The 12,578-nt window shown below is 42.7% G+C and overlaps 1 protein-coding gene and 1 long non-coding RNA gene across 3 annotated transcripts in view; both read right to left on the bottom strand.

Annotated features, from left to right (window-relative positions):
- Positions 1–11,561, bottom strand: part of LOC125747881 (membrane-associated guanylate kinase, WW and PDZ domain-containing protein 3-like) — a 107,242-nt gene extending 95,681 nt beyond the window's left edge. Inside the window, exon 1 of one of the 2 annotated variants that reach the window (XM_049023449.1) lies at positions 11,405–11,561. In XM_049023449.1, the coding sequence (XP_048879406.1) occupies positions 11,405–11,429 (25 nt within the window). In that variant the 5' untranslated portion in view covers positions 11,430–11,561. The remainder of the gene's footprint in view (positions 1–11,404) is intronic. The other variant, XM_049023447.1, reaches the window with a different exon arrangement.
- Positions 896–8,047, bottom strand: LOC125747895 (uncharacterized). Its single transcript, XR_007399389.1, has 2 exons — positions 2,622–8,047; positions 896–2,085 (listed from the first exon to the last, which is right to left on the bottom strand). It is a non-coding gene; the product is annotated as an uncharacterized LOC125747895 (long non-coding RNA).
- Positions 11,562–12,578: the final 1,017 nt, after the last annotated feature.

Here is a 12,578-nt window from a genome sequence, read left to right on the forward strand (position 1 = left end):
TAACACAGGAAAATAATCACCGAGTATTCTTAATCTGTGTCATTTAGCCAGGCTGAAGATTTAAAGGTTTGCTTTGTATTCAGGTGTGACAGGAGCAGGAACTGAATGGATGATGCGTTTTGATCTGGCTGATAAATTTCTGACTGGGAAAGAAGTGTGTCATACCACACACATAAAACCTCCTATGAAAATTTTTGAGATTCCCAAACACTGTGCCAACTCCGAGTCTTTTTGCATTGCACACTTGCATGCATATTGCATGCATATTGCATGCATATTGCATGCATATGTGTACGGCCTATGTATATTAGACTTGATGCATGTATCCTACAGAATTTATACATTTCCTGCTACGCTCTGTTTTGGTGGCACCTCCAGCATGATAAGTAGAGATTAATTCTGAAGGTCAAGCTGTGCACTGAGGCGCAAGGTTGCACGTGGGCATGTGCCCATAAATTATTTATTTTTCTGTGTGAATGACTTTGCATAGTGGCTAGCAAGTCTGATAAGACCAACGTCCTGGGTGCTCACAAGTCTGAGGCATCTTGAAATGTGACTTAGTCAGAACATGTTCCCCAACCCAAAGCCGTTTAACGTATGTTGGCCTGTGCTGGCTTGTTGCTAACTCAAGGTCTTATAAGCCTAAACAGAACTGACCCATGACAAGTCTATAGCTACATTCTAGAGAATTAGCCACCCATAGTGTTGTTTTATCTGTGGTTTTCCATGGACAAACATCTACTGTATATGTTCCTTGCATGCAACTAATGTATTTTGTAATCTCTTGATGCTTAAATGCAAAATTTATTTAAAGAGGAACAATTCTTTAATCAGCTAATGTGCTTTACAACTGCTTAATGCTTAAATGCACAATGAACACAAACAGAAGCGTAGGTCTATTCAGTCAACATTTATAATCACAAATACTCACAGTTAAAAGTTCACATACTCAGAAAACATTTTTTTACACCTGAACTGAAATGAACAGTCTCAGGGTTTTTTTTTTTTAACTACAATTCAGATTTGATTTCATTTCAAAGGGATAATCTGCTGATGCCTGCACACTTTTCACACTTACTGCTGTCAGCGTTGGCAGTAATATGAATGGTTTCACTACACCCTTCCTCAACCATAAAAGTATATTATATAGGGCCCCTGACACAGATCAATTGAATTATGGTCTAAATGTTTAGGGCAGCAGTCGCTCAGGGGCCCTTGGAAGCATCCTAACTTTCCCTTCTTTTACGGGGCCCCTGATTACAACTGTTTTTTAAATATTTAATATGTCAAAAATTGAACTTCTATAGAAATTCTATAGAATACAAATTGATGCTTCAGGTGTAGATTTACTGGATCTAGTCTAATTTACTGATGGGAAAAATGATCATGTATCACATGAGTATATTGATGACATCAGCAGATTCCTGAGGAAATGGATGTTTTAGAGAAACTGTGTTGAAAGCAGATGTCTGATGGTCATCTGGTGTAATTAGTCTGTGCTGGAGGAAGCTGTGGTTCATGCCTCACACAGAAAACTGGTCACACTATGAACACAGAGGTTGTAATATGTAATGCTGCTGGTCAGATGTACATGGCCTCATTGAATTCTTCACACCATTAAGTCATGAATTGCATATACACTCCGAAGACCCTTTTATCTGAGACTGGAATGTGCCAGATGAAAAACATGGTAGGTGCACTTTGGTTTGGAAGGAACAATTATAGCTTGTGGCTGATGATCCTCACAGGTTAATGTCTGTCAGGAGAGAGTGGGCTGTCCGGCTGCCTCAGCCAAGGATGGAATCGAGGAGACAGACGGCCAGCCTGTCGAACATCCTCACAGGATCAGGCATGATGCCAGTGGATTTGCTCTACACACCCTTACCTTGACTCTGGTGGGAGAGATGAAGCTACCATTTGCTCCAGCTGGGGCCGGTGGCCTCTAGCGAACGGTGGGAGTGCCATGTCAGAGCAGGTAGCCACCACAAAGGCAGTCTTCCAAAAGAGATAGTCGACACCGAGTGGTAACCATCTGCTGGAACGATAAGAGCTCTTAATCCATCCATGCCGTCTTATGAAGTTTATCTACAGTACAAAAGAAACGCCAGGACAAATGATTGCATGGAGTCAGTTGCTTTGTTTGGTTTATTACTATTGCACTTAATATTATATTATATTTTCAAGGTTACTGCTTTAATGACAATCCTATTCAGTTCATATTTTCATTTGAGTAGACAGTAACACACTTATTAACTTTATAAGTAATATGATCAAGCTCCAGAATTTAACAAGAAAAATAAATGGTATGTTTTGTCATGACTGACACATTTTTGCAACAAAGCAATCAGTCAGAAAGAACAATAAGCCTTTGTGAAATCATTTGGTGAGAATAATATGAGCAGTCAAAATTCAGAAGCCTCTTCTTCTACTTTTTATTATGAAAATGAAAAGTGTCTTGCTTGTTAGAATTATTAATGTTCAGAGAATGTGTTAGGATAATATGAATGTGTCATGTTGGTTAACTTCATGACGTTGCCTATGGGAAATTTAGTTCAGCGCAAATATTAATAACCTTTGTTCCAGGTGAAACATTGAAACAAAAAACAAATTAAGGCATTTACCTGGTTCTCTTGAGTCGTTCCTGTCACACCTGCCTCTGATTAATCAGGTAAGTGAGCTCTGCTCTGGGCTGGTAGTAGAGCCCAACCTTGTTTTACCAATGCAGTGAGCAGTGCTCGGTCATTGGCATCGCTCTTGGAGCACTGGGTTCAGTAGTAACCTTGGCAAGGCTTTGGTGTGGTGCACTACAGTGCAGTGAAGTTTTTGCAGTGCTGGTCTGTGTAGGTCTGTTTTCTCCATGCCTGTCTGTAGCCAACAGGTACTGGCTTGTTGGGTTGGGGTAGCTTGGGGTTCACAGCCCTTGACTGGCATTTGTCCTTGGGCTTCTGGTTGGCCAGTTTCTGTGTTGGGCCTTCATGATCTCAGCTGGTTATCATTTCACAGATGGTGAACTGTGCAGCTGGCATCTTCCCTCTGAGGGTTTGGTTTTGTGTTCTTGCCCCTTTAGGCAGGGACGGATTATGGGTTGTGTGGGCCCCTGGGCAAAACGTTCGCGAGGGCCCCCCCCCCCCTCCACACACACACACACACACACACACACCACCAGCACCACCACCACAACCACCACAATTCAAGGGCCCTTGGCAGCCAAACGCCCTCCCTATAGGGTCAGGGGCCCTTGTAGGCAGAGGATCAAAGAATGTAGGCCCTCTAAAATAGACAAACGAAAATACATTGTTGGTAAGCGTTGCAAATTGTTTTGGGCTAGGGGCCCCACGGGCCCCCTGCACTCCAAGGGCCCCTGGGCAGCAGCCCTGCTGGCCCCGTCCGTAATCCGTCCCTGCCTTTAGGTTTCCGGTTTGGGGTCTCCAGGACTCTGCAGACGTGTCAGCCTTCTGCTTCTCCTCATCCTGGAGCTATCAATCCAGCCAGTGGCCCAGGTCCCCCGGTTCACCGTTTCCAGCAGCATTTTCACTGTTGATCTCAAGGGTCCAGGGGGCAGAAGCTTTGGCATGTTGTGTGGGCAGCCCGGGGTGAGACTCTGTCAGAGATCTGGGGGGTAATCCATGAAAGTAGCTAAAGAAAGCCAAACTAGCGCCATTTCTAAAACGAGAGTGATGTTTTCTTTTTTCCCACCGCGGAAAAAACGCTGCTGATGGAGCTGTATGAAAAATACAAAAATGTAATCGCTAAAAAGGCAATACTGTGGCCATAAATACAGCCAGGGAGTTGCCTTGGTGACGAACTGCAGACAGACTAAATGCGTAAGTTATGTAAATGTTACAATTGCCTAATACAGTGGCACAGTAGTACAGTGGTTTATGCTGTCACTTTACACTGCGAAAGTTCCTGTTTCGATCCCCATAGCCAATGGGGAACCTTCTCGGTTAAGTTCACGTGTCATTCTTACTGTATAATGTTATTTTATATTATTTGGTCTCCGTAAAATTCTTTCAAATGCATCTGTGTGAAATTTTCTGCACAAATAACCGTATCTTGTCTTTGCTTTTTATTAATAAACTTTCAAAGTAGACTGTGACTAAACAAAACATAAAAATATCTTCCTGTTCATATTATTTTAATGATATTTTTTTTCAATTTCAGTCATTGCATTTCATGTTTGAGCTCTGTAATACGTGTACGCCTTTATTTTAATTATTCTGGAATTAATTGGAATGCTGAGACATGATTTTTATAAGCTTCATTATATTTATTACATGACATGAGTAGTGAGAGTGCAGAATTTTGTCCGATGGAACGATGTTCTGAGAATCTGTTCCCACACATTGGACGTTCTTTGAGACAACGCTTAAATAAACAAGACAGTTAACCCGATCCGGGGCAAACTTGTTCACTCGCCTAAGTTACCATGGTAGTTCAGCGGGGGATTCATTAACGACACGTTAATGGAACGTAACTCCAACTTAAATGAACCAGACTTGTCGAAATAAGTCAGACTTTCCCTTTATCCTGCTTCGTGGAACCCCCCCCTGGCATCAAGGCTAATAAATGTCCGAGTCATGACGGTTCCTCTGGGTCCCGACTTCCACTCGTCATTCTTGTTGCACCACCAGCTTCTGGTTCCTTAATTGCTTCCCTAATAGCACCTTGGTCTGTAGCTCCAGGAACAGTCAATTAATATTTGTATTTCTCTTGTAGATACTACTGGTTGGGATGGTGTAAGCAAAACTAGGTGGGTACAAGTCGTGGAACTGGATTCTTTGCGTGGTCCTGATGCTGAGCTGCTTCAGAATTCTGTTTTGTTATTCAGGTTCTTAGACTAAATTGCAGTGGTGGCCCTTCTGAAGACCCAAGGCTTGTTTTTTTCTCTCCATGTTTCCTCTGTGATAAAGACAAATTGACTGTCCTTGTTCTTTTTCAGCTGCAGTGTTTTGCCAAATCCACATCCAAATAAAATGCCCATTATCATCACTTGGGGCTCTATGCTAGGCTTCTCTACCACATGTGCTATTAAGTTTAAAATGTTTGTAGCACCCAAAACAATACTAGTATTATGCACAAAGAAATTGCCGAACTTGCACAACGAATCTCAGTAAAACACTATTCCATGAGGTCCATGAAAGGTGCTGACCAGTGGAGGCTGGTCCATAGGGGATGCTGGAGTGCCGCCCTCCCAGATGTGGGGGTGGGATATAATATATATATATATATATATATATATATATTTATTTGATCAATGTCAGTTTTACTTAATAGTGTCTGCCTACATGCAATCTGAATTATGTAAACAACATTTCCACTCTCATTCTACAGTGAATTTCCACCGACAGATTTCCACCAGTCATATAATCATCAAAGCGCCCCAGAAGTGCAGCGAAACAGCCAATCGTGTACGGTTGCTAGGCGAATATAATAAAGATTTCGCCTATCAGCATCGCCGACTTGAATGGTCTTGGGGTGCTGGAAATTTCGCCCCTGCTGCAGAAAAGTTTTGGATCGCTCTCAGGTCAGTCAGTCAGAGAGAGATGATGGCGACGACGACAGTTGAGGGGCGGCTTCCAGCAAGTTCCGTGAGATCGTTATTGGATTACCTTTTTGCGAGGATGATGGTGGAAAAAATCCACGTTAAGGAGCTGGGACCCGATAAGCCCAAAATAAATATCGCCCAGCCAACTATCCATCCATCCATCCATCCTCCAAACTGCTTATTCTACTGGGTTGCGGGGGATCTGGAGCCTATCCTGGAAGCAATAGGCACGAGGCAGGGAACAACCCAGGATGGGGGGCCAGCCCTTCTCAGGGCACACTCACACACCATTCACTCTCACATGCACACCTATGGGCAATTTAGCAAGTCCAGTTAGCCTCAGCATGTTTTTGGACTGTGGGGGGAAACCGGAGTACCTGGAGGAAACCCCACGACGTCAGGGGGAGAACATGCAAACTCCACACACATGTGATCCAGGCAGAGACTTGAACCCGGGTCCCAGAGGTGTGAGGCAACAGGGCCAACCACTGCACCACCATGCCAACCCCCAGACAACTAAGGAAATTACATTATGATTGTGAAATTGTTGTCATTTTCTGACTGCTCATTTGAATGCTTATACTGGACTAGAAAGGGAAATCTATTGGTAAATCAGCCCCAGCAAGAATGTTTGTCACTGGTGCTGACACTTGCCCTAATAACAAAATTTCATTCATTCTGAAGGCAATTGATATCAGACAGTGACTAAATGGTGATCACTGCCTTTATCGGGAAAGTAGGCTTATTCAACACAAAAAAGACAACAGAAATTTCTGACGCAGTTAAAAAGAAGGGCTATTATAGCACCGGCTTTCACAAGCATTCCTCATTGCAGTAATAGTGTGTTCTCCATTCTTGTGAATTAGGAAGTTAGACATTGCCGCATCACCAAAGGCAGTCTGCCAGTCAGCACCAGAACGTCAGCCGTTCAAATGCAACTTCCTGGTGAAGATTTTGAGTTTCTGGGTTTATGTGGATGGTCGAACATGACGAGACATTTTCATTGTTAGTCCCCTTACAAGATGAAGACACTGCTGATGGCCTTGATAGCCTAGATACAAATCCCTTCTTTCATTTAAGTCTTCCCAGGCTAAAGCCAAAATTTGGGATTAAAAAAATTAAAGAACCATTGACAATTTTTAGATGAACTAGGCTGGGCAGTTAATTACTTTTAAAAGCTTGTCCAATGCGGAGTGCAGACTGCCCCATACTGGAAAATAAAATCCCTCATACTGGTCCACAAAAATATGCGATTTGTCTGGTATTTTTGTACACCCACCGACCCATCGCGTTTGCCTGTTCTGTTCCGACCTTAAAAATTATAAATGTCTAAACTAATGCAGAGCATTGATTAATGATGTAAAATGACTATTCACTGAGCATGTGTCAGTGGTTGTGTGTGTGTTTGGGGGGGGGGGGGGGGGGTGACGTTAAATTATCGTTTAACTAGATATTTTATAATTAAAATGTAGTTTTTTTAATATCACCCAACCCTAATGAGCAATTCTACTACAGTTCGGTTGTTACTGATAGACTCCAGTCATTTAAGTGTTCAGGGAAACATTATGCAGTGTGTCTGTCACTGCAGTAGTTATTTTGTTAAGCATGAGTGCCAGTAACTTGGTTTCGAATGCTCAGTACGGGTCATTTAGCAATGTGATGCATGCTAGGAATATGAGTTTTAACCTAACAGTTACTAGTAAATTCAATGTAACTTTCCAAAATGATATACAGATAGTGGTGAAATGTCATTTCTCAGTCCAATTTTCACACGTGCGAGGGAGTATGTTTTGTAATTGTTCCACATAGATTTTTAATCGCAAAGCAGCAACTATCACCAAAGTCTGCTTCGGTAGATTTTGCCAGTGGGTGGAAGCAAATTTTGGGTTGGGGTTTTACATGGTAATCCAGTTACTTGGCTACAAGCCAAGTTGGAAGCAGACAAATTTGGGGGGGGGGGTGGCGTTCAAAGCTGTAGTTTATTACGTGGATGCCTGCCTGCCTTGGAAATCTTTGAGTTTCCAACTTGTTTAACTGGCTCAATGGTCATTATGTTCCCAGGTTATATGCACACCTTCATACAAGCATTTCACATATTTACGGGAGCCACGTTTTTGGAAGTTCCACCCCCACTACTATAAGCCAAAAATCATAACTATACCCAACTGGTATTTCAACATTCATTCACGGGTGAATGAATGTCATGGATTAAGGTTGAATCACTGCTGAATTTTGCTTTGATTCTGAGAATTGAATCAGTGTTTATATTGCAACATTGTTTCGCCATCTTAATTATGGGTGAATTTAGGTCTTGCATCAGTGAATTAAACATTGAATAGTTATTGATTTTGGAAAATGAATAAATGTTGAAATCACAACTCTGGAGTGCATCCCTGACAGCACAGGACCCAGACAGGCAGGAGAAGACCCCGGCCAGAATGTCAGCCCATCAGCGAGCACTTTCAAGGAGAGAAATCATCTAACTCAGGGGTAGGGAACCTGATCCATGGAGAGCCGGTGTGGGTGCAGGTTTTTGGGATGGCCTCTCAATCAGCCAATAACAGTGGATTCCAAGGACTGGAGTTGAGAATCACTGCTTTATTATTGGCTGACTGAGAGGTCATCCCAAAAACCCGCAACGGCTCTCCATGTATCAGGTTCCCTACCCCTGATCTAACTGCATGTCTTTGGAAGGACTTGCACAGAGTGACAGTGGGATTTGTACCCCTGACCTTCAGGGTATAAGGCAACTATTTCACCCACCAGGCTGTTGAAGTGGAAAAACTAACTTTCCATTAATGCAGGACTATCAGTGTCAGTGTGGTGCTTTATTTCTTCAAACAATCCAGTAAGTTTCAAGGTCTCTTAAGAATGACGTCATGGAGATTATATTTCGATTCGGTTTTAATACATGTCATGAAAATAAAAGCAAAGGAAAAGCAGGAATATAATAACCCATCCATCCATCCGTTTTCCAACCCACCTATCCTACTGGGTCGCGGGGGGTCTGGAGCTTATCCCAGAAGCAATGGGCACGAGGCAGGGAACAACCCAGGATGGGGGGGCCAACCCATCGCAGGGCACACTCACACACCATTCACTCACACATGCACACCTATGGGTAATTAAGTAACTCCAATCAGCCTTGGCATGTTTTTGGACTGTGGGGGGAAATCGGAGTACCCGGAGGAAACCCCACGACGACATGGGGAGAACATGCAAACTCCGCACACATGTGACCCAGGTGGAGACTCAAACCCGGGTCCCAGAGGTGTGAGGCGACAGCACTAACCACTGCACCACCATGCCGCCCCCCGAATATAATAATATATATGCATATAACAATTATAATCATTATAATAAAAATACTGTTGTTGTACAGGTAGGCCATTTGGGCCACGGTCACTGAACATAAGTCAATTTGGGCGTGTCTTGGTAGTGATACAGGAGAGGCTTGACATTCTGTAGCTACAGTGCTGTAATATGCACACAGTAATCTACAGAAAATAATAATGTAAAAATAAAATCGCAACACTTCGTAAGCAAAAGCAACACGCTCACTAACGTCCCACTACATCAGCTCTTGATCAGTGCACATTATTCACTATGAATCTTGGATGTAGATGCTAACAGGCGTTACTTGGTAGGACGTAAGTTGACCTGTATTTTTAACATATTCAATAATTTTTTAAAATTGGTCTTATGATCATAATAACACAAGGCGAGCTGTAACAATATGAATCAATGAATAAATTGTTTAGAAGAAACTTGTGGTTTCCTTGCTCTATAAGTATTACATAGTCTTTTCAAAAGGTATTAATGTATCTAGCGATTCCGGAAAAATATAGCAGCTATTTAAAATTGACAGCCTTGAGGAAAATTGATGAGCCTTACACATTTTATTTCCCCTACCCTTCCTGGGTGTGCTGCCTGGAGACCAAATTATCAAGATATCCTGCCTTCCCTGCTCCCTGCAATGCCTCCACTACCTGTGCAGTCTTTCCGGCCTGCTCGCCTTTCTGCCTGTGCAGTCTCTCCTGCCTGCCCTGCTGCTGTACCACTGTTCATCCTGCTGTCAGAAGCAGCACCAGCACCTGCCTGCCATCACCTGCCTGCCCCCCCCGAATTGGGACTTTGCCATCCTGCTCATTTGACTTCCTCTGCCTCCTGTAGAATGGGCTCCCCCTTTGAGTCTGGTTCCTCCCAATGTTTCTTCTTCCTAGGGAGTATTTCATTGCTCACTATGGACTTGGGCTGGGATAATGTAAAGCGCTTTGAAATAATGTAGTGGAAATGCGCTATACAAAATAATACTGAGCTGAATTGAATACGGCCTTAATCCCCTTAAAAATGATCCCAACAAGGACAAGTGAGCCTGCTCTTAAAATAACAAAACTCCAGCCTGGATGCATGACAATCTCACCATTTACTAAACTAAGAGAACAAATACTTACACCCTTAGAAGGCTGGAATGAAGGGAAGAAACGTAGGAATTACTGGGTGTGCAGTGTTTTCCTGGTCGGTTTAATGGCAGCAACATAGTTATTGTTCATCGTTCCTTTTAGAGGTGCCAAGGCAGGGAGGGTGGACGGCTGTATGAGCGTCCCAGTGAGGAGCCGTTCAGACGCACGATTCCAGGAGAGATCGGACGTGAACCAACGGCAGTCATTTAGAGAACTGATGGTACAACAAACACCCCCAGATCCTGACCTGGACTAAAAACTGTCTCCAAGCAGGTCTGGGGGTATATCAATGCAATGGGTCCTTTGTCCCAGTCCCCCACCTTCAGAACTGCAGTTCAACATGCAGTATGTTTACTCAAACTTATGAGTGTTAATATGATAAACTGTTAATATTTTATGCCATCAAATCACACCAAGTGTAAACGGCTGGTTGGAACAAAAAGCAGCAGGATCATAACTGTGTTTCTCCTCACTCCTCATTCCTCACCTTCTCCTCTGAACACTGATCTTCAAAAACTTAAAGAACTGCTGTATTCTCAGCAAGTTATGACACTGCACTAGTGCTCAGAGGGTCACCGGGTCAAATTCTACGGCTGTTAGAGTGATTACATCATTGGGCTTCTGAGCAAGGCCCCTCACCAACACTACTTCAGAGTCTGTATTTTCTTCTGACAGAAAGTGTCAACCCAAGCGGGAGACCCAAAGTGAAATTTTGTCAGGGGGGCCAATTAAGGTATGGAAACCTTTAAAGTGTCCCTAACGTTCCCAGAACGATATTCCACTACGACAACGACTAGTGCAACTACGAGTAATAGTGCAATAATAAATGAATGCTGCGGTAGAGAGTCAGTTTGTACATCAAAGGGCATGAGTTCAAGGCTACAAAACAAACTTGGAAAGTTACAGTAAGAACCTTCTCTGCCAGCTTTGAGAGGACCTTCACATAAGGTTAGCAAAAGCTTTGGGAACGTTCCCTACATGTTAGCGGTGACTGATTATCAAGTTTAGAGGCCCCTAGGCTACACCTTCCGTAGGCCACTCGTCTGCCCCCCCACTCCCCAAAATGATACAATCAATTACAAAATTACTGTTATTAACTATACAATAGTCTTATGACAATATGATGATGTATAAATGGAAAGCAATCACATCAGAAAAACAACAAACTTGCAGGTCACAATTTTGCATCAGTCATATGCAGCCAACATAAGAGCACAACAGAGACCTCATTCAGTAAATACATCGCAGTGGCAGCTACGTTTAAACGTTGCACTATGATCCAGTGCATCACCTGCATCCGAAATGCACACTCAGGACACATTTACAATCGACAGCATAGACCATACTTTACAGAGAGGGGCAAATTCCAAAAGTATGTAAAAGAAGTTCTTACCATTAAAATGTTTGCCTCTGTGCATTTTTTGCTAAAGACCAACTGCGTGTAGCAGAAACAAACCACGCATACACCTTCCAGAGAATACACAACAGTATAAAAAGATACTTTCAGAATTGGTCTCCCCATTCAGGTTTAACCAATCACCAAGTCAAACACAAATAAACAACCAGTAAAGGATCACTTTAAAAAAAAAAGAATTAAAAAAACAAGATGGTTCTGCTTGCTCTGGGCGTCTGGGCTGCAGCCTGTTTGTTATTAATCTGCCCCTGGCTGTTAGGTGGGATGGTGAGTCTAGAGTCAGTGTTGGTGGAGTATATAGACACATTTCAAAGTAACTGATCTATATGTCATTGGACTATGGGTGAACATCTGCCCAAATAGGAGAAAACCCTACACCCTGTAGGCCAGGACACAATCCTGTAACCCAAGCCAGTGCGGCTAATTTAGACATGCTAATTTAGTGGAGCAGTCTCTCATCTTTGAAGGCTGCAGTTATAATTTGTACAAAGAACTGCTGACATACAATACATGCTTTTAATGTGACGAAAGTTCAAACGAAAACAGAAGTCGATATGCTTCATTGTCTACATATTTTCTTTTAGCTTTGCTGAACACAGTAGGCACACAGGACAATGAAACAGAAGTAAAAGCATTATGGATCCAAATTCGTGTAAGTTTCACAACAAAGGTAAACAGTAATCAAGTATCATCAAGCCTCTTAAATATTTCGCTGTTTCACTATGTGGTTTACGTGAGTAGCACAATGGCGTAGTGGGTAGTGCTGCAGTCGCCCAGGGTTGTGAGCTTACATGTCTGCTTGGAATATGCTCACTGTAACCCTTTCTGCGCACTGTAACCCTTTCTGCGCAAATGTAATGCATTTATGTGTGTTCTAAATAATATTCTAAGTTTTCGTTATTGCCGTTGTTACAACAGCTTGTTGCATATATGCATCTTACACGAAAAAAGACGAAGAACAATTATTAGGTTATATTTGGCATTAATTCTGTTTACAGTTTTGACACCCCAGTCAGGTTTCAACAATTTGCCTTCTGGGTTCCGCAAAGGTGACAATAGAAATGGGCGTATGCCGTGAAAACTGTAAACAGAAGCGCCAATGGGCAATTGTAGGATTTGTGGCCCCCTATAGAAATACGACATGCCACCCACA

The sequence above is a fragment of the Brienomyrus brachyistius genome, chromosome 8 (assembly GCF_023856365.1).
Source record: "Brienomyrus brachyistius isolate T26 chromosome 8, BBRACH_0.4, whole genome shotgun sequence".
Classification (NCBI taxonomy): domain Eukaryota; kingdom Metazoa; phylum Chordata; class Actinopteri; order Osteoglossiformes; family Mormyridae; genus Brienomyrus; species Brienomyrus brachyistius.